The sequence below is a fragment of the Fonsecaea pedrosoi genome (assembly GCF_000835455.1).
Source record: "Fonsecaea pedrosoi CBS 271.37 unplaced genomic scaffold supercont1.1, whole genome shotgun sequence".
Taxonomy (NCBI): domain Eukaryota; kingdom Fungi; phylum Ascomycota; class Eurotiomycetes; order Chaetothyriales; family Herpotrichiellaceae; genus Fonsecaea; species Fonsecaea pedrosoi.
Window position 1 is genome coordinate 4,523,795 of NW_013550615.1, and position 26,299 is coordinate 4,550,093.

General features: G+C 52.2%; 8 protein-coding genes across 8 annotated transcripts; 5 read left to right on the top strand and 3 right to left on the bottom strand.

The window, feature by feature from the left end:
• Positions 1-1,908: 1,908 nt before the first annotated feature.
• Positions 1,909-3,919, bottom strand: Z517_01634 (uncharacterized protein; the record flags this gene model as incomplete). The annotated part of the gene is made up of 8 exons (XM_013434593.1): positions 1,909-2,312; positions 2,373-2,627; positions 2,705-2,715; positions 2,771-2,936; positions 2,990-3,385; positions 3,442-3,569; positions 3,638-3,708; positions 3,779-3,919. The coding sequence occupies 8 exons, from the start codon at positions 3,917-3,919 to the stop codon at positions 1,909-1,911; spliced, it is 1,572 nt and encodes a 523-aa protein (XP_013290047.1).
• Positions 3,920-5,728: 1,809 nt separating this feature from the next.
• On the top strand, positions 5,729-7,177 carry Z517_01635 (uncharacterized protein; the record flags this gene model as incomplete). The annotated part of the gene is made up of 5 exons (XM_013434594.1): positions 5,729-5,923; positions 5,998-6,102; positions 6,168-6,398; positions 6,453-6,595; positions 6,652-7,177. 5 exons carry the CDS (start codon positions 5,729-5,731, stop codon positions 7,175-7,177), a joined length of 1,200 nt encoding a protein of 399 aa, XP_013290048.1.
• Positions 7,178-10,318: 3,141 nt separating this feature from the next.
• Z517_01636 (uncharacterized protein) lies at positions 10,319-11,468 on the top strand (the record flags this gene model as incomplete). The annotated part of the gene is made up of 2 exons (XM_013434595.1): positions 10,319-10,625; positions 10,957-11,468. 2 exons carry the CDS (start codon positions 10,319-10,321, stop codon positions 11,466-11,468), a joined length of 819 nt encoding a protein of 272 aa, XP_013290049.1.
• Positions 11,469-12,685: 1,217 nt separating this feature from the next.
• On the bottom strand, positions 12,686-14,740 carry Z517_01637 (uncharacterized protein; the record flags this gene model as incomplete). Its single annotated transcript, XM_013434596.1, has 7 exons — positions 12,686-13,446; positions 13,541-13,744; positions 13,815-14,012; positions 14,082-14,164; positions 14,234-14,347; positions 14,424-14,494; positions 14,549-14,740. 7 exons carry the CDS (start codon positions 14,738-14,740, stop codon positions 12,686-12,688), a joined length of 1,623 nt encoding a protein of 540 aa, XP_013290050.1.
• Positions 14,741-16,818: 2,078 nt separating this feature from the next.
• Positions 16,819-18,173, top strand: Z517_01638 (uncharacterized protein; the record flags this gene model as incomplete). Its single annotated transcript, XM_013434597.1, has 3 exons — positions 16,819-17,355; positions 17,430-17,572; positions 17,639-18,173. 3 exons carry the CDS (start codon positions 16,819-16,821, stop codon positions 18,171-18,173), a joined length of 1,215 nt encoding a protein of 404 aa, XP_013290051.1.
• Positions 18,174-20,644: 2,471 nt separating this feature from the next.
• Z517_01639 (uncharacterized protein) lies at positions 20,645-21,316 on the top strand (the record flags this gene model as incomplete). The annotated part of the gene is made up of 1 exon (XM_013434598.1): positions 20,645-21,316. The coding sequence occupies one exon, from the start codon at positions 20,645-20,647 to the stop codon at positions 21,314-21,316; it is 672 nt and encodes a 223-aa protein (XP_013290052.1).
• A 403-nt stretch (positions 21,317-21,719) lies between these two features.
• Z517_01640 (uncharacterized protein) lies at positions 21,720-23,614 on the bottom strand (the record flags this gene model as incomplete). Its single annotated transcript, XM_013434599.1, has 2 exons — positions 21,720-22,316; positions 22,397-23,614. The coding sequence occupies 2 exons, from the start codon at positions 23,612-23,614 to the stop codon at positions 21,720-21,722; spliced, it is 1,815 nt and encodes a 604-aa protein (XP_013290053.1).
• Positions 23,615-24,136: 522 nt separating this feature from the next.
• Z517_01641 (uncharacterized protein) lies at positions 24,137-25,663 on the top strand (the record flags this gene model as incomplete). Its single annotated transcript, XM_013434600.1, has 3 exons — positions 24,137-24,621; positions 24,672-25,132; positions 25,191-25,663. 3 exons carry the CDS (start codon positions 24,137-24,139, stop codon positions 25,661-25,663), a joined length of 1,419 nt encoding a protein of 472 aa, XP_013290054.1.
• Between the last annotated feature and the right edge of the window lie 636 nt (positions 25,664-26,299).

Sequence of the window (26,299 nt, forward strand, 5' to 3'; positions counted from 1 at the left end):
CTCCACTAGATTGTCCACATTTTCTGCCCTAGTGTCCGACTAGGTCAAAGGGTGTACTGACGTCCTTGGTCTACAAGTCCAATACCACAAATACGAGGAGAAGCATGTGAGAATGTGATGACGGAACTCCCGGTCTACGGCTTCGTCCCGGGTGGCGGATGAGATGCTGCTTGTCTCCTGCAGGAGGTGCTCCTTGATTTTCAAGGCTGGGATCAGGCCGATAACCGAGTTCAGCAGTGCCACCTCAAGCACGGGGGCTTGGGAGGTTTTCATCAGGCACAGGCTGCTAGCTGGCAGCTGGTGGTGCTGGCTCCTCTCGGGTGGTAGGAATTTGAGATGCACATGGGATACTTTGGATGGGAGCCCATCATGTTCCCACCAACATACCTACCCACCCAAATAGTAGGAGAATGTCCAAACGAATACCTCGTACCTTTCCCATAGTCCTCGATCAGCAACCTGCGAGGCATGTATGTATGTATGTATGCACAGTTCTTGTAGTGTAATCTATCCATACATCCATCCAATATGAGACCTTCTCCCATGTGACCTCCATCCCCACGCCACCATGGTCCCTGCGTGATGTGACTACGAGGTATAGAGGAGGGAACCAACCTAATGCACAATCCCGATCGGAATTACACAGTCTCCCGGCCCCTAGCCTCCTAGTCTCCCGTTCCCCTCCCTTTCCCCCCTCCCTCCTCCCTCCTCCGTCATCATTCATTTCTGTGACTCTCTGACTCATTCTCCATTCACTCACAGTCAACCCGGGCTGCCTGACATAGGTTTCTCATTTACATTCGCCCAGTTTTATCAGTCCTCTCACCCACCCGTCCATCTACCAACTGGTTGACCAGCCACAGACCACAGACGACGCACCACATACCATATACCGCAGAGGAAATTCCCACATGCTAGATAGAAACCACTCAGGGTGCAGAGCAGCCACACAACAGCTCTGGGGAGGGTTCGTTATTTTCTTATTCCATGTCCTTGATCCATGTATATCTACTACGTTAGGTAGAGAGCGAGAGAGCGAGAGAAGGAGAAACAAGTAACGAGAACGACAGAAACAAGAGAGTGTGGGTGTGCCTACCTTGTCCAGAGGAGGGGGGCTGGAGGTCATGTCGATCAATGTCGTAGGTACTTGAAGTACTCTTGGAGAGATAGAAAGGTATGCATCTCGCGTCCGAGTTACCTGGTATATATGTATGTACCTGTTTAGGTACCGTAGGTTGACATGATGTACCTGGATGATGTACGTGACAGACTTCCCTCATGAACCGAAACCCCATATCCCCAGTCCAAGGCTAGCGTGAATGGGAGCATACTCTCTACCCAAAACCCACCAGGGTCCAAGACAAACAAGTGGCACTGTACGAAGTAGGGAAAAGATCCCTCTCCTCCCAGAAAGAACGACACGGTGAAACAACAACGAGATGATTAGTGCTGATACTGATTCAAGAGGTTGAGAGGTTGAATTGTGCATGGGCTCTGCACTGCACTATACTCCTCTCTCACACATTACTCGGTTACCTATGTAGGTTACTCAATACATAAATAACCCTGACCTCGTCGCGATGCTGTAGCCTCCGCGAGCCGTTTGCATGCAAAGTGAGATGTTGTTTGGTTGTTGTACACCACTACCTGGGGTGCTACGTATGTAAAAAGTTGATCGTCTAGGCTCTCGACTCCCAAAGATCGTGGAAAACCCGTGAACCGCCGCCCGACTCCAAATTACCAGTCAAAAAAGAGAGGGTTGTAACCATAACTGTGGAGGACATGAGCATTCTTTTTCTTCTTCTCTTTTTTTTTGGCGAGAGAACAAGTCAACTATACAGGTCAAAGCCACTGGAACATTGCCACTCATCCAAAAAAAAAAGAAAGCCACCTTTTCTAATATCAATCTCAAGCGCTCTTGCGGACATATTCCACAGGTCCGACATAGTGGTGTCGGGCCCAGAAGATGTAGTAGATACCTCCGATGATCAGCACAGCTCCGTACGCCAGCGAAGACCAATTCATCGTTTGTGGCGTCGGGTTGGCTCCTCCGGGGAAGAAACTCATGACCAAAGTCAGAATGAGGAAGGCAAGGGCGGCAAAGTTGACAGGAATTCCGAATCGGCCGAGGTCGAAAACTCGATCGAGCAGCGGTTGATTGGCGACTCGGCGCCAGGCAACACAGGCAATGGAGATGAAGTAGGATGACAACAAGGATGCGACACCTAGAGACAGGATCTGGTTGAAGGCGACGGTTGAGCCGATGTTGATGAGAGAGAAGAGGACGGAGAAGGTGACAGTGAAAAGGACAGCTGCAATGGTCTTAGCTATTGAAATATTCAATAAACAACATTTGGCAATCATCCACTCACAGTTGATTGGCACTTCGAACCGGCTGTCGACCCTGGCAAACCAGGTGTGGAAGGGAAGACCCTTGTCACGAGCAAATGCGAACAGTTGACGAGACGCCGTGGCCATGTTGGTCATGCCGTTGGCCACTGCCGAGAGAACGAGGATGCATGACATGGCCGTGGCACCACCCTTGGAGCCAGTCGCATTGTAAAAGACTTGAATAAAAGGGAAGCCGGTTGGAGTCGAGAGGACACTCTCCAGATCGCCTAGGGTGTCTGAATAAACGTTAGCCACAAAGCTCTCCTGGAGTGCCAGACCATAAGTTTGGCCCAGGTGATGGGAATATTCTTACAGCAAAAAGTACTATGATATCTATCAGCACAAGCCATTCCAGATTAGAGGGCAGAAAGACACTTACATGAGCATAATGAAGCCCAGGCTGCCGTTGACAATCGAAGTCCAGAGCATGACCCTCGGCAGGGTCTTGGAAGCGTTCCTCAGCTCCTCGGCCATGTGCACGGCAGCGTCGGCACCAAGGAAAGCGGTGGCAGGCGTGATGATGCCGACCAGGGTTGCGAGACCGGCTAAAAGATAATCAGTTACGGCCAATGACGCACATCAGGAGACTGAATCATACTTGAACCCCAATTGCCGCCGTCTTCAAAGACTGTCCAGATCTCGTGCGAGTTTCCACGAGGGCCCAAAACCCACAGGGGAACAAGGATACAGATGAAACCGCCAATATGCAAACAGAGAACCATACCCTCGACCAGAGGCAGATGCTTGGCGAGGAAGGTGTTGAAAAAGGCGACAAAGAGCACAATGGCAATGGTGAGGAGAGTGCCGTGCCATCGCTCATAGACATACGAGTCGTTGTTGAGGACAATCAGGCCTTGGATCTCGGTGGCTGCCAAAAAGCAACCAATCGACACACCACTCTGCCAGCCGAGAGTACAGAGCCAGCCAACGATAAACGAGAGGAGCTTTTGTTTACTCCGGGGCGCAAATTCAGAGATCCAATGGTATTGGCCACCTATTTTCGCCAAGTCAGCAAAGGCAGAGGGGACACTCCCAGTGGTCTCAATATACCTGCTGTCGGAGCCATAGAGGCCATCTCAGCCATTGAGATGTTGACCAGGGTAAAGAAAACCACGACGACGATGTACAAATATATCAGACCCGCTGTTCCACCATTACCAAGACCAAAGGCAATAGTTCTGTACGAGTCGCAGTCAGCTTGACATTCGACCAAGGGGGAATATATGCGACATGGTTGTAGACTGACCCGAGCAGCGCTTGCCAGGTTTGCATCAGAATCATGGCGAAGCCGAAGATGGACAAAAAACCAAAGTTGCGCTGTAAGAGATATCATGGTCAACACATGTTTCTATCGCCCACGGAACTCTCAGCGGGGTGGCTAATTTACCTTGAACAATTGTTCTTTGCCCATACGCTTCATATCCTCCACATCCCTCGATGTTCCCGCCTTTTCACCCAGAACAACATCATCACTGGCGGTCTCGGCGACCACTTCGCCCATGGTGCCAATCTCAGCCTGTTTGCTCATGTCGGGTAATCTGAGCAAGCAACACAAAGGTCAAGGCAGAGAAAATTCAAGCGTCAAGGAACAAAAACCCCCCACCAAAAAGAAGTGATTGAGAGACGATGGAAGGGGGAAGGAAGAAGAGGGGGAAATGTTTGAAAAGATGAGTTGGAAAATAAAACAAAAAGGGAGTCTGGAAGGTTTTTTGGATTCGGTTCGAGGCACCAGAGGTTAAAACTCCGGAAACGATGAGTGGTTGGTAGTAAGAGGCAAGGAAGAAATGCACCACGCAGACTAACAGTTTAAACAGGCCATGTGGCAAGCCGATGGTCTTGCCTCGGACTGGCGTTAGTGTCGACAAAGTGCGTGGGTAGCTTGAAGTAGCTTGGGTCCATTTTATTCCCTCTATGCCTCTCTGCACATGGAAAGATATTGCGGAGACTATTGTCACTCTTGGAGTTGGCATTTTCAGGGTCTTCACATGGTGTGAAGCGAGCCCCTGGGCCACGAACAAAGTGGAAACCGGGTAAAGGATAGGGGAGTGGATAGTGGATAGACCGGCAGCGGCAGCGTGGTCGGAGGAGAGCGTGTGTGGGAAGCGTGGAAGTAGCTAGCAAGCTAGGTATTGCGGGACAAAAGAGTACGAGGCAGAGATGCTTATCTGCAGTAGCAAGTGGAAGGCGAAAGAAACTAGGTTAGATCGATACATTAACTTCTATGGATAGTGTGAACATGAAGCAGTTTTACCCGTTCAGCCAGATAGAGAAGTGGGGGAAGAGCAGGAGGTGGTGGTATGAGATGAATTTCTCGTTAGTAGTTTGTAGTACTCGGTAGTATTATTACAAAGTAGTTTTGGTAGACGAGGGAGAGATGAGGCACTCGGAAGGAGGAGAGGGAGGCCTTGAAGCACTCAAAATCTGCAAGGGTTGAAGCGAGGGAGAGTCCCCCAAAGTCTCTTCCAAGTAACAGGTACGACCTACAAAGCTGATCCCAAGTACACAGTAAGCAAAGCAAGGGGCTGCCGAGGGGCTGCTTTACTCATACGGCGCCCATCTTTTGCTGTTTCCGACAACCCCGGCGTGTCTTTAGTGTCGGCCCGCTGCGATGATCACTACGGCAAGAGGTTTAATGGGGATGGGGCTACCTGGGAGCCAGCTCCTCCGTAAGGCCATCTAAAGCCACCTAGAGCCACCTAGAGCTACCCAGAGCCACCTAGAGTCACCTACTTAACTTGTACAAGTCCGCCTTCTTCCCCCCACCTAATGAGCAATTGATACCCGGGTTCCAGGCGGCCATTCAGCGTCCACCCTGGCTCATGCCGCGCCCATCGTCTCCTCTAGTTCATCGGAGGCCCATTCCTACCACCCAATGGTGTGGTAGGCGCCATCGCCCCGGACCATCGCCTCGACTCCTCAGTTTTCTCTGCCACCCTTAGCGATCCAAGCGATCCCTCCCAGGGTTTGTTCGCTGCTCGCTTCTCAATGACCGCTAGACCTGTTGATCCTCATCGTCCAGTGGTGCCACTGCCCTACGCCCGACCCTGGCCAAAAAACCAACCCACCCCAAATGAACCTCCCGTATCTGAGTTTTTCAGTAGTTTCAAACCCACGCAAGACGCAACTTCGTCTGGCCTGGATTTGCCTGTTATCTGACGCACCTCTTGTCCACGCCCAGCCAGCACCACCGTTTTCTCCAAAGGGGGTACTCGGAGCGTGATTTAAAGTCTTGAGCTAAACCTTGATATCAAAAGGGGATCCTCTTCCTGTGGCCGTTCTTGATTAATGTCGTTGATGCCGCATCTCCAGAACTTCTCTTGCCAGCCCTACGGCAACAATGACAGATTCAACAACCACCGACCCGACGGTAGCGGGCAATCGATATTTTCGCGTGACTGACGATGATCATCGCGGCGTCATTCTGGTCGTCTCCGTCATAAGCGCCGCCTATGTCCCCATGATCCTTGCCCTCCGGGGCACGTTCACCAACAAAAGCATCGGTCTTGATGATGGATTGGCCATTGCCGTGGCTGTATGTATAAGGCTGGCGCATTGCTCCTGGAATTGGGAGAAAGAGAAGGTAGATTGGCTGACCCCTGCGAACAGGTAGTAGGACTGTTACATAGTGTTCTGGTCTGGATAGCCGTGTCCCACGGGTTTGGGAAATCGTATGAGGACATTACTTCCTCGGATGCGAGTTCTATCAGCAGGGTATATACACAACCTTCCAAACCTGATCTTGACTACAAGTCAGTTTCGCTGACCGAAATTAACAGCTACTGCTCGGCTCGATCGTGTTATTCCTGGTCGATCTGTTCCTCACCAAAAGCTGCGTGATTCTTCTGTGTCGAAAATTGTTCAGTATCAACATGAAACGGCACCGGACGTTGTGCGACACCATGACCGTCGTCTGTGGCCTCTGGTGCATAGGAGCCATTCTGGCGCTCACCATTGATTGCGACTCGCTCCAACAGCTTGGATACAATACCTCATTCTGTCCAACTCTGGTACGTTTCCGATGTATCCGTTCTCTGTTGACTTCAGGCCGCTGATCCACTTAGACCAAACGATGGACCGCAGTCGCCGTTGTGGACGGAATCACTGAGGTCCTGATCTTCGTCCTGTCAATGGTCGTAGTCTTGCCGCTTCACATGAGTACGGACCGTAAAATCTCGGTTCTCCTCACCTTTGCCCCAAGATTAGCGTAAGTCAAAACACCTCAAGCCCGCATCAATTAACTCACCTGCTCACGCGCGACAGCGTCATTGCACTGATCGGTCTCCATGCCCACTACATATACGTGACCGTCCACTCGTCGAACCCTGGTATCGAGATCGTGACCCCTACTGTTTACCGACAGGTCCTGGTCCTCTTTGCAATGGCCTCGGCGGCTCTGCCTGCCCTCAATCGTGGTCTTCGAAAGTTCAACACACACATGGGTGGCGCGTGGATGGACACCACCCTCTCACAGGCGAGCAGAGACAGAGATGCCCAAGCGCAAGCCTCGATCCCTCTCAAATCATTCACCAAGACGAACAGAACCAACAAGAGCAGTATGAACCGAAGCAAGAGAAGGTCAATGGACGAAGATGAAATTGATAGCGCTGAGAAAAATCCCAACTTCCGACCTGACAGGGTCCAGCACAACACCACGGCATATTGGGGCAAGGCGGTCGACCCTGACGCGCGATCAGGACAGTCTCAAGAAAGCCAGAACAGTGAAGCAAAGATCATTCGCAAGGACATGCAGTGGCGGGTCCATTACGAGAACTCAGGCCCTTCATAAACAATCCGTCCTGCTTCCATTCGTGTAACTACTCTTGCTCGTATCGGGGGGAGTTTATCGAATTGTGACATGTCAACACGGGGTCAGTGGCGCAGCACAAGGTGTTACAAGAAAAAGAAAATTGGACCCATTGGCAATGTTTTATATCATCTTTGGCTACCGGCTATCATGGAGGAAAACGTTTGGCTACAGAGAGGGACTGTACTGGATGAATCTGATGGATCCGGATACCCTTTGGGGGGTTTTAGGTGTGTCAATCTTGGAAGTCTTTGTGGTGACCTTTGAATCGGGTTTGAAATGGGATGCTCCAACGAGTTACGTGAAGCAAGTAAAAGTATATGCTGAATTTCTGAAATAGCGTGACGTGTTTGAGTAGCTTGTAGACAAATAGATAGGTGTGTACCCTGTAGAGTATTTGGTTGTACATAGGAGACTGTCGCACAGACACTGCACACCACGGACCACAAACACTCTCGACACTTGAAGGATTTGACGCAGCTGCATGCACTCTTAGCCGCAGCCATCCTGTATCCTCCACACCCCCCGACCACAACTCAGACAAGTCACACAACCAGACAGACACCCTGACAAAGACGCAACCCGGTCTCTTGATCGTTGGACGACGTGTCCATGATTCATTCACGTACTTCTTTCACGAACCCCCCACTCCTTCAGCTAAATTGTCACGACCCGACGATGATCCTTACCAGGTGTGTACATGGGCTCGCATTCGGTACAAACTGCTGCTAACAAAGGGACTTTGCAGGGGGGTCTTCGCGACCAGTTCACGGGCCACTCACTCTCATTCCTCCCCTCCCCGCCTCATCCTATCGCCTCCCATCGCCCTGCACCTAGAGCTGCATCTAATCATGCAAGCTGCAGAACGTTTCCAAAGAAATCCTGGCAGATATGCGGGTCAGCGAAAAAGGCATTGTGCAGGTTTAAAAGCAAAAAACCTTGAGAGATGCTAGTGTCAAGCCACCTTTTTGTCGCGTCGTCCTCTTTCAGGCCAGGTTGCTCGGGCACAGCGACAAGTCGGGATGCAGAAGCACGCTACCGGCGACAAATCAGGACAGTTTCTGTTCCCCGATGGCCGCCACCATCTGAGCAAACAAGTGCCCGAGAATACGAAAAAGACTTGTGGGAAAAAGGTGTCTGGCCGCCACCAGACTTGGTACACCGCTTCTTTGGCCAGAACCAGCGCAGTCTTGGACAGGCTCGATCCTCGGTCCGGAAAACCGTGAATGGTCGGCCATCTTTGTTGGTGGACACTGCGACAGAAGTTCGGGAGGGCAGAATCACCATGGACTGCTGATGCCTCCACCCCTTGCCACCCCAGCCTTCAATCATGACCGAGAGTTGGCCAATTGCTAATATTGATTCCGATTCATGCAATTTCGGGAGAAAGCCGTCAGGGGATCGCGCCCTACCGCGTCTCTGTTGGAGAGGCTCCATTTGATGCATGGGTCTCTGGGTCTCTGGTTCTCTAGCCAACTCCATTGGAGACGCCTCCATTTCCCCCCCCCCCCCTCGATGGCTCGTGTTGCGAGGACCTTTGCATTCATTCCCTTGTCCCTCGAGTACCCGTAGCTGAATCTCTTGGTCACCCAACTAAATCCAATCCACTTCTCGTGCTGATCATTTCTTATCGAGGTGCGAAAGGCTGGATGCCGAACGATGTTTCTCTTACGAACACCAGTTGGGCCTATGCTGGGCCTCTGGCATCCTTCCCGCACGTTTTTTCCCCCTGCCCATGCTCTCTCTCTCTCTCTCTTCTCTTGCGCAAACATGCACGGTCGTTCTTTGTCAACGATGATGACCACCAACCTCGTAGGTACTAGCTCGCTTAGACGAGTTTGGGATGGTCCTGCAGTCTGTCCTTTGGCACGAGTGAATGTGTTTCTCGGCTCTCGACGTTGCCGTCCTGTGCCTGACGCTTGTCCCGATCAATGCTGATGCAGAATCTTCCAAGGCTCCCCGACTGTGGTCGCTACGAGTACCTACAGTACTTGCACCTGTACCCGAAGTACCTATGTCTCCCCTTGGGACGGGATACTCGGTGGCGAAGTCTCATAGCTCGCTGTCTAATGTCAATAACTTGATTTTTAGACTCGACTGTTTTCGTGCAAGCGAAGCTACATAAGCGATTTGAATTCGGTACGACTCGTTCGTATCTTTTGTAAAGCCGTCTCGTGAGATTATTTTCACCATCACACAATCCACAGTCATGTATCCAAGGGGGACCTTTGCGAGGACCCTCAAGTAGTGGAGTTACCTGGCAGTTTTGTCTGGGTCTGCTCCCCTTTTTTTTTCTCTATCTCACACTATCTATGTACCTAGGGAGTGCGACTACGACTAGGTTTTAAGATGCCATGCTAAAGTTTCTTGTACCTGAATTATTATTGACTCCCCTGCTCCCGTACCTGACCTGTGTGGTGCCTGACTCCATCACTTAGTTACTTTGGATTCCCACGTTGTCGGCAGGATCTCTTCCCTCGTTTCCCCCTTGTCCACAATTTTTTTTTTCTTTTTGCGATCCTGTGCAGATTCCACATCGTTTTCCCACGTGCAGCTCAGGTGGTCAGTCGGTCGGTCGGTCGGGCCTTGCGTGAGCGGAGAATTCACCCCAGTACCCAGTACCCAGGACCCTAGTGAAACCACACAGCGTGACAGGGGGCCGGCTGAGGGCGAGGGTGAAGGCGAGGGCCGGGATTTTTGAGTGCTTACTACATGCTTGTACCTTGTCCACTTTGTACTCGAGAACGAGTGCTCGGTACTGTGCCGAGTTGATCGACGGGAAGCGACCAGACAACAGTGCCCTGCTTCGCCTGGCCTTACCCGGCCTGCCTGGCTGCTTACCTGAGGGGATCGGTTCGCGTTTGAAGGATATCTTGGTTTCAATCATCAGAAGGATTGTTGACGAAGAATCCTGGTCACCCAGGGGGCAAGTGAGGGTTTCTTTTTCTTGCAGTGTCAACTTGTGCCAGGACTGTGGGGGCCATCGTCTGAGATACTGGAACCCAGGCCAACGTCCGAACCAACCAGCCGACCAACCATTCGACTTTACCAGTATCCTTGTATTATTTGCACGCCTCCTTCGTTACATTCGTCCCCTCCTCGAGACAGTGAGCAAATCAAAACATGCCTATCCGCCTGGCAAAGCACTCGGATCTCGGGGCAATCTCCAAGATCCTCTCCCTGAGTTTCTACGACGAGGAACTCAACGACCACATATTCCCCTACCGGAAACAATTTCCGGACGACTACCTCTCCGTCTGGCACCAGAAGGTCGTCAAGAGTTTCTGGGACTACAACAAGATCTGGATCGTCAGCTACGAGCAAGACCCGTCACAGAGGTCGGGAGAGCTGATCACCGGTGCGGCGGAATGGGGGCGCGAGGGTAAAGGATCAGACCGGCTCTGGGGGGTGGTGAGATGGTGGGATCCGAGTAAGTATTCATCATTCATCATTCATGCTTCTGAGAAGTATCTGGCGTTTTCTTTTCCCTCTTTCCAACTGCGAGTGCGAGGCCGGGCATGCATATGCATGGCTTGTGGATTCAAAGTTGATGGCCCTCTCCCTTCCATCGGTGGAACCTGTAAGGTAAAGCCACCATGCAAGATGCGGTTGCAGTGAAAGGCTGGCCCGATCCGGTCCAACGTGATATCGATACCATATCCCGGGGACAGGCTCGTGCGACCTATAACATACACACGTACACATCTATCTGATAAACAAGTCCCACTGACCAAATGTGTGATTTTTGATCCAAACTATAGGAAGACTGATCTCCCCCGTCATTGGATTCTTCTACACCCTCCATCGCTTCCTGTTCCGCAACCGGTCCGTCGCCGCGGCCTCGCTCGCGGACCCCAACCCGCTGAACAAATGGAACTTTGCGTCGCGCCTAGAGCCCTTCTCCGCCCGCTTCTTCACCCGCCCCAACCACTGGGAACTCTCGACGTTGGCCGTCCACCCGGCCTACCAAGGTCGGGGCCTCGGCCAGAAAATGGTCGCTTGGGGTCTGGACAGGGCCAGGCAGGACGGGCTGCCCGCCGTGGTCATCGGCGCCAAGAACACCGAGCCGTTCTATCAGCGTTGCGGCTTCAAGTACTTGGTCGGGAGTGTGTCGACGGCTGAGATCGAGGACGATGACCAAGGTAATGGCAAGAAAGTCGTGCGGGTGGATAAGTCGAATCCGCTCAAGCTGCGCGGCATCACGGGCGGGTCGGTCATGTGGACGGACTTGGGGGATGGGGATGGGGATGGACAAGGGGTGGGTCAATCATGACGGACAGGGTCGTGTCGAGATGATCAGTGAGAGAAGTCCGAGACCTTTTTTCATTGGGCGATGTTATCCCGACCAGAGTGAGTGGCAGAGAAAGGGAGGGCACACTGGACGAGTCCCGAGTCTTCTGCCCTGTATATACTACTCAAAAGCAAACCCAGGGGCCTTTGCGGAATAGGCACACGGCAAGCAGCTCCACCGCCGATGCCGACGGATGAGCGAGTGAGACCTTTGTATAACCATGATATGACATTCCAAGGCTAGGCGCATCGCCTGGTATTTGTCTTTTTATACCATGTTATCTTTGTTGCCTTGTTACCCGTTACCTTGTTACTTTTCACCTACCTGACTGCCTGCAGCTTTTCTATCTGCCTGCTACGCATAACGTGGCGCATTCGCGCATAGCGCACCTGTACATACCGCGCATGTACGTTCCCCTGATACTCATACCTCATTTCCTGTATCTTTGTGTGTTAGGGGTATCGAGTATCGGGTACCAAACAAGTTCGCTTTTTTTCCCCCTTTCTGGTTTCGGTTGCCCACATTGTTAAGTACCTAAGGAAATATGTGACTGGGTTTCTCCATCAGAGGTCCACGCGGTAAAGACTCACGAGGGTATACTCGGTATAGACACACGCACACATACATAGATAGTCTACTATGTACGCCCACATACACATAGATTGTCACCATTTGTTATGCTCAAAGGAGGAATATAAGCTAGGCTCGGTATAGTGTACTCGGTATATTCGGGTCTCGATCTATGTGCATTTTCCCATTTCTCTCTCTCTCTCTTCCTCTCTTCTATATACACTGACTGTCTCTCTTTCAGTCTCGCTCTCTTTCTCGCCTCTCCTGCTCCCATGGCACTTCCCTCTCTCTCCCTTACTCCAAAAAGTGAAAAGTCTATACAAGAGGGATTTTGATGGATTTTTGCTCGCCGCCGCCCTCCTTAGTTCTTTTGCGGGACAAAAAAAAGGCTCAACGGGAAATGGATCTTAGCTCCCGAACCCAAATTTCACCACCACGTCAAATTCCACCCACGCACGTACACTGTCGGGAAATCTCCCCAGTAATATCCAGAAATTCGAAAGAATGGCGATATTGTATGTCATGGTCTTTTCCAAATAAAACGCACGTTCACACACACATACGCGCACGCACAAAAATAGACGCACAAAAAAACATAAACACAGGTTGCTCTGCTTTTTCGCGCTTCATCACATATCGCGCTTGACGTGGACAACGGGTGGCACGTACGAGCTCTTGCCCCGCACCAGGTAATATGCGGTGGCGATGATCAGGGAGCCTCCAAGCATGGTGCTTGACCAATTCATGGTCTCGGCCGTGACGGGCGTTGTCAGGGGCCAGCTCAGGAAGAAGATCAGCGGTGTTAGGAAGAGTAGGGCCGCAGCGTTGATGGGCAGACCCCAGCGGCCCAGTGACCAGCGACGAGGGGGCAGCTCGGGCCCCGTGAGGCGTCGGTACAACACGCAGCCGATGGTGAGGAAGTAGGAGATGAGCGTGGCGATGGCACCCAACGAGGTGATGGCGTTGAGCGCGACGGTCGAACCGATGTTGATGAGCGAGATCAGCGCCGACACGAGCAGCGTTACCGTCACCGCTGGCAGTGGGATGTTCCACCCAGGCGAAATGCGCGCGAGCCACGGCGAACCCGGCAGCCCACCATCACGCGCAAACGCCCAGATCTGCCGCGACGCCGCCGCCACCTCAGACACGGCGCACGCGGCCATCATGACGATGATGATGGCCGTCAGGACGTTGGTGCCGGCGAACGAGTTGGTCGCGTTGTAAAAGACCTGGATGAATGGGTAGCCCGTGGCTGACGTGGCCGCCGAGGTCTGATCACCTGTCGTGAAGCACAGGGTCGTGATAAGGACGAAGACCAGGGTAATATTGACAGTGACAGAGCCCATGATCGCGCGAGGCAGCGTGACTGAGGCGTCTTTGATTTCTTCGGCTGAAAGGTGTAAGAGAATCAACGAGATTAGCTTTGCTTTGACCCTTTTCTTGGGAAGAGGATCGACAGATAGTTGGCCGCGAGAAAGACTTACACATGTGAACGGAACAGTCATATCCAACCAGCACAGCCATTGGAGCCAGCAGCCCAATCATCGCCGATAGACCGTCGCTCGCCCAGCCGCCGTTGTTGGTGAAGTCGAGCAACGCCGTGTGTGCGTCGGCACGCGGTGCCATGACCCAGAGGGTGATGACGATGGCGAAGAAGCCCACAATGTGGAGGATCAGAACCATTCCCTCTGTACCCCAGGACAGTCAGCCTTGAAACGATACTGGTTCTTGCCCGGCCACTCCCAAGACTGTACATACCGATGATTGGTAACCGAGACGCCAACACGGTGTTGAAAGAGATGCAAAAGACGGTGGTGGACATGGACAAGAGTGTCCCGTGCCATCTCTTGTAGATGTATGTCGGGTCATTCAGAACGATCAATCCCTGGATCATGGTGCCGACCAAGAAACACACACTGGCATTATACACCTGCCAGCCGATAGCAGTGAGCCAGCCTGAGAGGCGGTTGTCAGTTGCCAAGGACAAACAAGACAACACAAGCAATATAACACAAATCCACTTACCAGAGTAGTAGCTCAAGACTTTTCGCAACCGTTGCGGAGCAAACTCTGACACCCAGTGGTATTGACCTCCAGCTGTGGGTGACCTGTCGAAAGCAGATGATGATCAGCGACGGTGCGACCACATTACAAGGGTCTATACTGTTCGCACTTACATGGACGCCATTTCCGCAACGCTGGCATAGACAAGAGTCTGGCCGATGCCACATGCAATAAAGCCCCAGAACAGGAGGGGAAGGCCGCCATCGGTCAAGACGAATCCGAGGTATCTGTGAATTGTTGAGCATCAGATTCAACCGAACCACATCGCGAAGAAGGGAGAAGCTGGATTTTTTTTTTACATACGTTAGGATACCCTCCCAACTGGCAATGCAAGTCGAGGCGAATCCCAGCATTGTGATGAAGCTGAAGTTTCGCTATAAGGAACCGGTCAGCCCGCGCACCACTTTGTCTCTCTACCTCACACTTACACGCAGCACCTGCTTCTTGCCCATGATCATCATGTCTCGCTTGTCGGCCGAGGTGCCTCTAAACTTCTCGGCCACATGGCTGAGTCCATCGTCAAAGACCTCGTCCGAAGCACCGTCTGGAGGCGAGCCTGGCGCATCCGTGACATTCACATTTTTCATCTGCTTGCCATCGAGGTGGAACGACGCCGCCATGTTGTCTTGTCCGAGGGGAAACTTTTGAGAAGACGCAAAGCAGAAAGAGAAAAGGAAAAAAAGGGAAAGATGGTTGCTGGTGGGGGAGAAGGGAAAAAAGGGACGAGGAAGAGTTGTTGAAAGGAGGATGGTGGTGGTGGAAAGGGGAGGTCAGTCAAGTCAGGTCGGTTGCCATGTGGCAGATCAATTCGTACTCGGTACAAGGGCACGACGGGGTAAGCGTTTCTCGCGCTATGCGTGGCCACTAACTACGACTGTGACTACGACTCCTACGGTTATGAAGCGAACTGCTCGCGCTGCTCGCGAGATCCTTCGTCGTCTCCCTAGTTTAAACATGGGTTGCTCTGCTCCATGCCACGGGGAGATGGGAAGAAACCACCCCAGCACCTACTCCATTCAGTACCTAATCATACAGTTTCACGGCCGTGCCCTGTATCGAATGGTTCAGCCACGCTGCCAGTGTCCACACACCGTGCCAACCCCCTTGTCTTCTTGACTTGCATTGTTTCGGGCAAGATTCCCGCTGATCTATTTGCCTCCCAACCCTTGAACGACGAGTTATGCACAGTACAGTGCATGAGAGGCTTGAAACCAATGCCACTGTAGTGGGATAGGAGAGAGGTGGGACGTGCATGATAAGTCGTAACCTACATGCATTAGCGGCAGCAGCGGCAATTTTCGGTCTCGAACACAGAGAAGAGGACGAACACCGAGTCAAACAACTTGCGACTTTCTTCGAGACCCATTGCGTTCGAAGGAGGCCCTTGTCGACAGACTAGTGGCCATGCATTCTTGTGTACGCAAGGACCACATAGCTAGGTAGCTATCACATCCACGAGAAATTAAGAGGGGCTTGACCAAGGTAAGGTGAGAGTTTGGGGCAGAACATTTCCGTCGGTTAAGTGAGCCAGGTGGCCAGGCCTCCGATTAAGTTCTCACAGCCGGGGAGGGGGGAAACTGCGGGCACTTATATACGAGGGATATATGGATATGCAGGAGGACGGAAGTGGAGGGTGCAGGAGCAAGAAGGAGACAAGTACACGATAATTGAATGGAGAGAGAAAACTCCTCCCAAGATAGTCTCTTGAATTGGCGAGAGAGAGAGAGTAAGAGAGTTTGTGAAGTGTGAGGGAAAACCCCCTGTGTTCTGTCAATTGTTTCGTTGCCATAATCATCATCACCACCACCATCACATTCACTCTCAAATTGCCCACTCGTACTTGCCCAGTAGGTATGTACCTTCCACATCGCACATTTTATTGTACGTACGAATAGCAAATCCACACTAAACGTTAATCCCTGCCATGACGAAATCCACTAAGCTGGAATAGGGAGGTCCGTCACGGTCCGCCACGTCCGTGCGCTGTGATAGGCAACAACTTGACGGGGAGCTTCTGCCCTCGGGCGCCGGAGCCGTGAATCCCCCGTCACCCTCATCTCCACAGACAACTGACCAGGGTGCGCAGGAACAGGAACGAGAGGCTTGAGGCAAAGAAGATAGGCTGATGGACCACCCCCCTCATCACAAACGGCTCTGCAGATCCTTCCCTCGCAGAGACTAGCCATGGTCCAAAGTGGCGTTGACGCGCCTATTAGATATGAAGCTTCGCACAGGGAAATGCGACGTTGACTGATGCAAGTTGACAGGGGGGGTTTGGGGATGGGAGCGATATTTTGGGATGCTCCTTGTTCCATTCGTAAGGTGACGGGAGAGTAAGAGAAGTTAGGCACGAAGAAGGTGGAGGAGTAGGGTGAGAGACCGACTAGATACGAGGGAAAAGAAATCAAAGGGCCAGCCTTGATAGTATGAAAGGCATTCCGTTCCCGCGTCTATGAATAATTATTATTATTACGAGACCTGTTGTATAAGCGCGTGGGTTTGGTTCGTCTGTGCCTGGCCATTCATTTTCTCTACAGAGCCGTGCGTGCCCAACCAACCATCCCGTCTTTACGAGTAAACTTCGATCCTTGCATTCTTGAACAACCATTGACTTTTTCGCACATTCGTTGTGCCCCCGTTGTGTGTGGGCAGACTGCAGCAGTGCTGAGTCCTCACCACTTGGTACTCAGCGCTCATCATGACCTCGCAGTCGAGTATCACAATTCCCCCGGGACAGTCGCCCCCCTTCGCCGTCGTGACCCCCGACGATCATGAGGCGTATATCTTGATCTCGACGGCCTTCGGCCTGGCCTGTATCCTGTTCTTTGCCGGCATCAGAACAGTCGTTCGCACCACCATCAGCCACGGCATCGGGACCGACGACTATCTCTTCTATGCGGCCACCGCCTTAGCCATCATCCAGTCGTCGGTCATCCTGGCAGCATGCTCCAAGGGGCTGGGCAAGGCACTGCATCTGGTGCCGCTGGAATCGCAGAATGAGGTCCAAAAGATGTATTACACCAGCAATTTGTTCTTTATCGTCGTCATCGGCCTGGCCAAGATCTCGCTCGTCTCCTTCCTCCACCGCATCTCGCGCATGAAGCAACACAGGCTGGTCTTTAACATCGCTATGGGAGTCCTGGGGGTTTGGACCGTGGGCGCTTTCCTGGCCGTGGCCTTTCAATGCAATCTCTCCCATGCGTGGTTGACCGTTGGTGAGAAGTGTCCGGGAATTGTAAGTCTCAAAAAATTCCTTCTGAGAAGTCCTCTCTGGAGGTTCTAGAACGCTGACAGACGGACTATTCAAAGCTTCGACGGTGGCAAGTCATTGGTGCACTCGACATCGTGACTGAAGTCGCCATTATCGCCCTGGTCGGCTACCTGGTCTACGACCTGCAGACATCAGTATCGAGCAAAATGACGGTACTGTCAATCTTTGGTATCCGCCTGTTGTAAGTTTTTTTTTCATTGCTCCCTTTCCTTCTAGGGTGATCAAAGCTGATTTCCCGCCAAAAAAGCCTCGTCATCTTCATCGCCTTCCGACTGCACACTTTCGACCAAAGCGCCTATACCACGAACCCTCTACTCCGTGAATCCAGCTTCGTCGCTTGGACCCAAAGCGAGATGAGCTACTCGCTGGTGTCGGCCACTGTGCCCATCTTCCACAACTTCCTCAAGAGCTTGAGCACCGGGTTCGGCGGCATGCATGCCACCAGCAACGGATACGGCTACGGGTATGGGTACGGCAGCGGCAACCGCAGCCATGGCCAGCACTCCAAGGGGTTCCAGCTGTCCACTCTGAGGTCCAAGAACAAGAGCGCCGCGATGCCCTCCGTCAACGACGACCAGGACGGATATTACGGCGGCCACCCGAAGGCGTTGACGGCCGAACAGCTCGCTGGAGGGCCTACAGCGTCCACCACGGTGCAGTGGTCCGGCGCCAGAGCCTCCAGGGGAGAAGCCGCCAGGAACAGTATCAACAGCGACGAGAGCCAACGGTATATGATCCGCAAGGATGTCCAGTGGGAAGTGAGGACTGAAATGAGGGAATGAATGTCGGGGTGGAATCTTTGTACTATACTACCACCACTATTACTGCCAGAGCAGAAGGCTACGTATGTATGTATGTCTGGATTGGATGGGAGGAAACATGGTATGGAAAAATAGAGGTGCAGCTTGGAAAGGGTATGATGATCAGGTCTGTCGCCGGGACGTAAGTACATATGGTCACATCTAGGCCGAACAGCTCTTGACATCTGGGGCGTTTCCTTATCACACTATTTGCCCGCTCTTGGCGCCTGCCCCTGAGCGATGGCCAAAACTTCCGCGACATCCCCAAAAGACTGAGTCTTTTCCCCTAGAAAATAAATCTGTTTATATATATCCATTATATACCTGTAGATGTTACTTGTATTGTGGTACTCGGTACTTGTCGAGATCAACATTAACTTTTACAGAGTTGACGCCGTTGCATCAACCGTCAATCTCGCAATTTAGTGCCTCGGTTGATGATACGGGCCGTTGGAGCCTGTTAAATCGTGGGTGCTCGTACGAAGTGCGAGTGAATTATTAATCAGCTAAGAGGCCTTTGGGGGCCGCCTGTGGCCCCTAGCGTGCTTACTCGTACTTGTAGGCGTGGTAGCTCACTAGGCACTAGGCACTCCTTGGGCACTGAGCTTGTTAGGCTTGTTAGGCGGGCTTACCTAGGTGGCCAGGTTGCCCAGGTTGTCCAGGTAGGCTGGTAATAGCCCGTGCAGGCCCGTGGTCGGTGGCCCCTGTGGGCTCTTTTCGCCCCTGGTCAACTTCCGCCGAAGACCACTCACCGAGGCACGCGAGGCTCCCTTTTCGTGCTGACCTAGCTTTTAACTGTACAGTGTACTTGCACAAGCCGCTTCTTGTACTTTGTACTCGGTAGTTACTACTCATAGGTAGCTGGGCAGGTATTCTCCTGCCCAAGGAAGACGATGAAAGGGTCGAGGGGGAACGCAGTAAACATTCAGACATTCAGGGGGAAATGCTACTTCAGCGCCTGGCTTGTGACAACGCGACACGTCGACTTGCCTTTCCATTTTGTTCGATGATACAAACGCAAACATGCCCACGAACTCTTCCGGCAGGTTCGAATGCGTTCTCACCGAGAACTAACCAAATCATTCGAACGTCGTTTCCTAGCTGTGTGGAATAGTGACTTGGATACCTCGTAGAGAGCTGTGATCCATCATCCATCTGGTGGTCAGACCAGTTACCACGACATGATACGCCTAGCTCGAAGAATCTTTCTTGGGACCAAAGCAGTGTCCGAGTCGGTGGCTTTCGCATGTACGATGATTTCCCAAAGGTCGTGTTAAGCATGGTGAGATGTTGCTGTCTGGCGAGTCTCGCTGGAAATTCGATTGTTCGGAAGCAATTGACTGATCATAATGAAGCAGCACCAAGCGACCACGAGACTGTTGCTTCACATAAGCAAGCATGCACCAACTTATACTGAATAGTCCGTCTTGTAAGCAATCATGCATCCAGACCTGCTCGTCAACGACTAGCAGATAGACCACCAGACTCGTACAGCTTAACACAGAGAACGTGTTGTGGAACGAAATGCTCCGCGGTTGGAGGAGTGTACAATGTCAGACGTTGTCGGTGTACAAGTTGGTCGACTGTCAGTGCTTAATGGTCTCCTCATGATGGTTGCATTCATTTGTAGAGTCGACCACTTCATTTCTGGGATTACTGGGAAGGAGCTCCTAGACGACAATATTGGTAATCTTGTCAAAGAAGAAGCCTGTCCTTGTTTATTAACTGAGACCTTGATATTCAGGGTGAAGTCCAGAATAGGATTAGTGGATAACTGCCTAAAAGGGACGGAGCCGCAAAATCCTTTCCCCGGTCTCCCTGAATCTGCCATTTTCCGTGAATTCTTTCCTCATACTGGCTCCATCCATGGACAGAGGTAATTGTTCCCAAAGCCGTCATCTACTGTCAGGCATATCTCCCAAACACTAGAGATACCTCAAGCATTATGACCTGGTCCGATTAGCACGGGTCCATTATTCGCAGCTGCCTGATACCAAGGCGCAGTCCTGTGACGATCTCGAGCCCAAACCCTTTCTGCACAGCCTCACCGAACCCCCCGACCGAACGACATAAACTTCCTATGACGCTCTCAGTGGCTGTTAAACCTCTCCTTAGTGCTTTCGTCTATGCATGTATACTGTTCAGTTGCTTTGCACTTACTACATAGGGTCGCTGCTTGCGATGGCCTTGCTGGCGTGGCTCAAGGGCTATGAAAGGACGGTTGTAACACTCTCCAGGCCCTCCATCTTTCGGTATGGGGACGTGTAAATGTATAAAATTGCCTGGACATCCTGCAGTTTGAGTAAGTGTCTATCACAGACCTTGACCATCATAATTACCGGGTGTATTCTCGCAGAAAAGGAACACAGTAAAGGCTTCTTGACAAAACTGTGACAAGGAATTTAAACCCTGTTACTCGCCTCCAAACTTGATACACAAACGTCCTCTCCATCATGGGCATGATCAAGACTGCCATCATTGCCGGCGTGGGCATCTATGCTGTGAAGAAGATGTCCAAATCGAACCAGAATCCTCGCACGAATCCTGCACCGGGCCCCACACAAGACCGGGACTTCCATCAACAATACTTCGATGAACCTCCATACTACTCCCCCGGTGACCCATATCAGGATGAGAAACGGGCCTATCATCAACAACAGCATCCGCCGCCGCAGGAAAACGTCGTGCCGTTGGAGTTCACCGAGCCACGCGGAGGTAGACGCCGGCAACAGCAGCAGGAAGATCGCCACCCTCAGGTCCTGACGACGAGTAACAGCGCCTACTCACCCTTGCCGCACGGCTACAACCACCAGGACCACTATGGACACGTCCACGGGTACGATACGACCGCACAAAACGCGTCAGAATCTACTTCGAATCTGTACGCGTACCCCGACAACGCATCGCCTCCACACTACGACAATAGGCGACAGCGGCGCCAGCAACAACAACAACAACACCACGGCTTTGTTGAGCCTGACGAAGTTTCTGACCCGACCTTTGACGCGCCGAGGAGAGGCGAAAATGGAAAGAGGACAGGATTTCTCGACACGTTGGCGCACCAGGCCATGAGTATCAAGGATGGCAAAGGTAAGGATCTCGTCGGGAAATTGCTCGCTAGGTGATAAGGCACGCAGCACACAGCACTCAGGTATGCAGGGTAGGGGTCCATAGCAGTCAAACGAATCGGGGAAACACGGCGAAAATATGGGTATTGTTAGCTGATAGGGATACTGGATGGCGGGTCGGTGATTTTTGCACTCTGCTCAAGTTCCGCGTGAAAATTGCATCTAGTAGTGTTTTGTTGCCGGAGACCCTTTGTGATCACACTTCTCAAGTCCCAAGAATTGGAATTTTCAGGATTGTTTGTAAGAATCACTTCCAGATAACCCCAAATTTAGTTGATACTCTCTCTTATAGGCCTTTATATCTAGCTAGCTGGCTGGCTGACTAGGCCTCTTGCCCCAAAACTTGAAGACACCCGCCCTTTCTGACCCGGTCACATCTCGCACAGAGATTCAAAAAGGACTAATTGACGCCCCAGATGCCCAGCGGGTCCTCCTTTGTCCCGTGACCGCCACCATCTCGTGCCCTTTCCACTTGCAGCCTCTTGACCCTTTTCGCCAGGAATCCCAGGGCTAGCGGGCCGGCGATGGTGCAGAGAAGGATAGCCCACGTGACGATCAAGTATAGGTCCGAGACAAGACCGTCGTCTCCACCCACGGCCGCGGCATTGTCGTTGTCGTTGCCATCGCCGCTGCCGGTCGTTCGCCTGCTTGTAAAGATGCCGTTGGTTGCGGCGAGCGCGGAGATCAGGAATCCAATCTCGCCTCGAGCGACCATTGCGCAGCCGAGGATCGACGCTGGATAGAGAGACTTTGGCCGGGGGAGGGACCTGCGCGTTAGGGTAACCTGTTTCTTCCCTTGCTGCTTATCCTTGCGGGTTTTGTTGGATATCGAAGACTGCGACGTCGGCGGCGGCGGTGGCGAAGAGTTGAAGAAGCGAACCAGCCACATGCCACAGAAGAGCTTGCCGATAGCCATGAACAACGCATAAACTAGCCCGCGCCAGATGACAGGGCCGCGAAACATCTTGGTGATTGGGATGGAAAAGCCGATAGAGGCCTGGGGAAAAGGCATGAGCATGAGCGGCCTGTAGAAGGAGGAAACACGTGCAGAAAAGTGGAGGACAGAGTAAAACTTACGAAGAAAAATGGCTTCAGGACCCGCTCCACCGCAGGTGCATAGTAGTGGTTGTACATCCGGAGGCCACGGCTCTCCACGTCGAGAGCGTCAGGGATATCGGCCGCTCCTGAATCTTGATTGACAGTCGTTACCGATCTTGGATTCTCTGGAGGCGGCGTGAGCTCACCGGATAGCCTCAACAGCGGCGACAGAGGGGGCTGATGGTCTTGGGATATCTCTTCCTTTGAATCTGGGACCTCACTAGCAGATTGAGACGCCTCGGATCGTTCTGATGTGATATTGGAGGACACATTGACTGCATGGCTTTGAAGTTTTGTTCTCTCCGAATGTTTCCTTTGGGATCGAGTCTCTGTGGTCTGTAGACTAGCTTCATCCAGCCAGGATATGGTAGCTCCTGCTAGATAGGCGGCGAATAGATTTGATGTTCCAGCATAGCTTGCCGCGGTGACCAAGGCGGCTAAAAATGCCGTTGACAAGAGGAAGAATATCTTCATGTCTTGATCCAGTGCCATTAGAGCAAGTTTCTCTCTCACCTTGACAAATAGCCCGAAGACGTGAGGTAAAGCTGGCTTCACCCAAAATTTGCAGGTTATGGGAATGACGATGGCAAAGCCAAGGGATACAAAAACCGGCCGTATGACTGTGGTCGCTGAAATAGAGCCACGACCGGAGCCCAAATTGGCTATGACTTGAACCATGATCAGCCCGACAACATCGTCCAACATTGCGGCACTGGTGAGGATCGTGCCCAGACGGCTCGTGGTCAGGCGCGTCGTCTTCAAAAGGCTAAATGTGGTGCCTAGGCTTGTTGAGCACAGCGCCGCTCCGGCTGCAAAGGCTTGTAAGTTGGTCGCATGGGAAATTCCCGTCAGAGAGAAAGACAGGGCCATTGGCAGACATATGCCGGTGAGGGCCACGCAGATAGACAGTAACAGGGAGCTCCCAAGAGACTTAGCCGAAGTTGCCAGTCCGCCCTCGAAGACAATCGCGATCAAGCCCAGGTAACCAAGCTGCGTGGCCGCATCCTCGAATTCACGAGACAACATCTTCGAGCCGGGTGTTCCCCAAGCCATTCCAACCAGGACTTGGCCCACAAGACCGCAGTAGAAAACATGATCCAGCGCAGTGCCTAGAACATTCAAGACCAGAAAGAAAGACGACTGGACTAGGATTGTAATGATTCCAGGCTCATGGTATGGGAGGGCGGCGTCCGCCATGGTGAGCAGACAGAAGTGAGATTACCGAGAAGTCAAGACGAGACTCCATGCCACTTGAAAGCAGATCGGTAGGAAGGATCCTCACGGCACTTTTACGGTTGATGAGGGGATGCAGAATGCGGATGGTCCAGGTCATGCAACTAGGGGAATAGGCATCTTGATGTCTCGAGGCTGGCGACGAAAACCTGACGAGGCGGAGGCCCAAAGAGGAATATTTGCCGAGCATAACAATTTGGCTTTTGATTCTCAGTCGCAAAGCCTCAAACGAAAGAACGTGCAGGTGGACTTTTGTAGGTTTTTTGTCACAGCAAGAGAGTGGTCGTGAAGTAAATCTCAGGTGAGATTCGAGACCTATCTCTCGAAGCATCACTTTTGTGTGTTGAAGCAGCCTCGGCCACCATGCTGTGCGCAAGTAGGTTCTTTCGTCCGTCTTGCGCATGTTCGCGACTAATGCCATGACAGTCTCGGGAGAAGCGGCGCAGGTTCCTGTGGCCTCACGCAAGAGTGGTGCGTACAAGATACATGTGTATCCCTCCAAGTATCACGGGTCTGACAGTCGCAGGCAATGTCTACGAAAAGCGCCTGATTGAAGCATATATCAGCGAAAATGGGACCGAACCCACCACCGGCGAGAGCCTGACCGTCGAAGACCTTATCGATCTCAAAAGTCCCAATGTCGTCTATCCACGACCTCCGCAGATGACTTCCATACCTGCGATGCTCTCCTTCTTCCAGAATGAATGGGATGCTTTGGCACTTCAGACCTACACGTTGCAACAGAATCTTCACCAAGCTCGACAGGAGCTCAGTACTGCCTTGTACGAAAATGATGCAGCGGTGCGAGTTATTGCACAGCTCACGAGAGAGAGAGATGAGGCACGAGCAACACTGGCACAAATAAACATTACTAGAGGGGCTTCTGCCAGCACAAATGGTGATGCAATGCAAGTGGACAGCGCTCCATTACCGCAAGCGATCGTGGAGAAGATTGAAAACACACAATCAAGGTATGTCTGCCTTCTGTCCATGCTGTCCAGGAACTGATGAATCTTCCCAGTTTGTCCAAGACCCGGCGAAAACGACCAGTGCCCGAAGAATGGGCCACTTCGGACTCAATATCGACATACACATCGAGATCAACCTCCAAACCATTGTTTCCTGGTGGCCGCGTGCTTGCAGTACACGAGACGGGAGCCCTGGCCCTGGCCGCAGGCAGCAAAGCTGGAGTCTACTCACTATCGGAGGACACGTTATCATACCCGCTCGACTTTGGCGAGGGAGAAGCCACAAGCGGTCTCTGGGCTCACGACAGGGCAGTCGTCGCAACCTCAGCGGGCGCAGTTAAGGTCTTCGAGGGACAGCAGGAAGTCTCGTCCTTCTCAGTCCACGCCGGACGGACCAATGCGGTGGCTCTGCATCCCAGTGGCACCATTCTGGCTTCTGTCGGAGAGGACAGGACATATATTCTCTATGACCTTGAATCCAGTCGGGTTCTCACTCAGGTTTCGAGCAACTCCAGTATGTCCCCTCGTAATTCCCCCTCGCTCTTACTCGGCTGCGTGCTTACTTGATTCAGGTCTTCGCTGTGCTCAATTCCACCCTGACGGCCATTTATTGGCGGCCGGTGGTGCCGACGGCCAAATTAAGATATTCGACGTCAAGTCTGGTGCGGAAGCTGCTACGTTCGACCTTGGCGGACCTGTGCGATGTATTTTCTTCTCGGAGAATGGTATCTGGCTGGCGGGTGTGACAGAGAAGTCATCGACCATCTCGATCTGGGACCTGAGAAAAGCGGCCGAAATCACAACTATCGAGACGGGCAGCCAAATTGAATCCATCAGCTGGGACTACACTGGACAGTTCTTGGGAGTGGCTGGGCAAGATGGAGTTACGGTCGAACACTACTCCAAGGCGTCAAAAGAATGGACCGAAATCCTGAAGCGAGGCACCCCAGCGACACGGATTGCATGGGGCAAACATGCTCAGAGTCTTCACACTCTCAATGAAGACGGTGCGATTACCACCCTGGCAGCGGCGACGGAGGGATAAACGGTTCTGCGCCATTTGTATACTGTCATGGAGGGATGGAAAGCAGCGTTGATACCCATAACTGATGTGAGCTGCAGACAGCGGCACCTGCGGGGGTCTCCTGGTTATGTTGCTGCGATTTGAAGGGAAAAAAGAAATAGGCAAAGAAAAGACCAGTGTCACACCAAAATGGAATGCAAGTTGCGTCGACAGATGGCGTCTTTATCATCTGGCAATGATATGTACAAACAAATACAACGGACCCAGCCAGTGCCGGCTTCTAGGGCTTGTCGGTGGTGTTAGTGGTGGTGATATTCTCTTATTACAGGCGCAGGCGGATTTATCAGCGGCCTTAAGAGCCTCGAAAGGTCCTTTGCGGCAGTGGCAAATGATCTGCGAAAACCCCTCGAAGCGCAGAAGGAAACCAAACAACAATTCATCAGGGCCACCAGGAACCACCAAACCATTAGAACAAAGAGAGCGCAGGTGGCCATTTTCAAGGCTGGCATTTGCCCCTCTTCTCACTTCTTCCTCAGTCTTCCCCTTTTATTAATCATCCCCCTGCCTATCTGTCAAGTCGCGCTCGCCTGTCATACCGGCATCCATCCCGGTGTCAACTTCTGGTCGGCCCATTGTTTCCACTTCACTGGCTGTTGG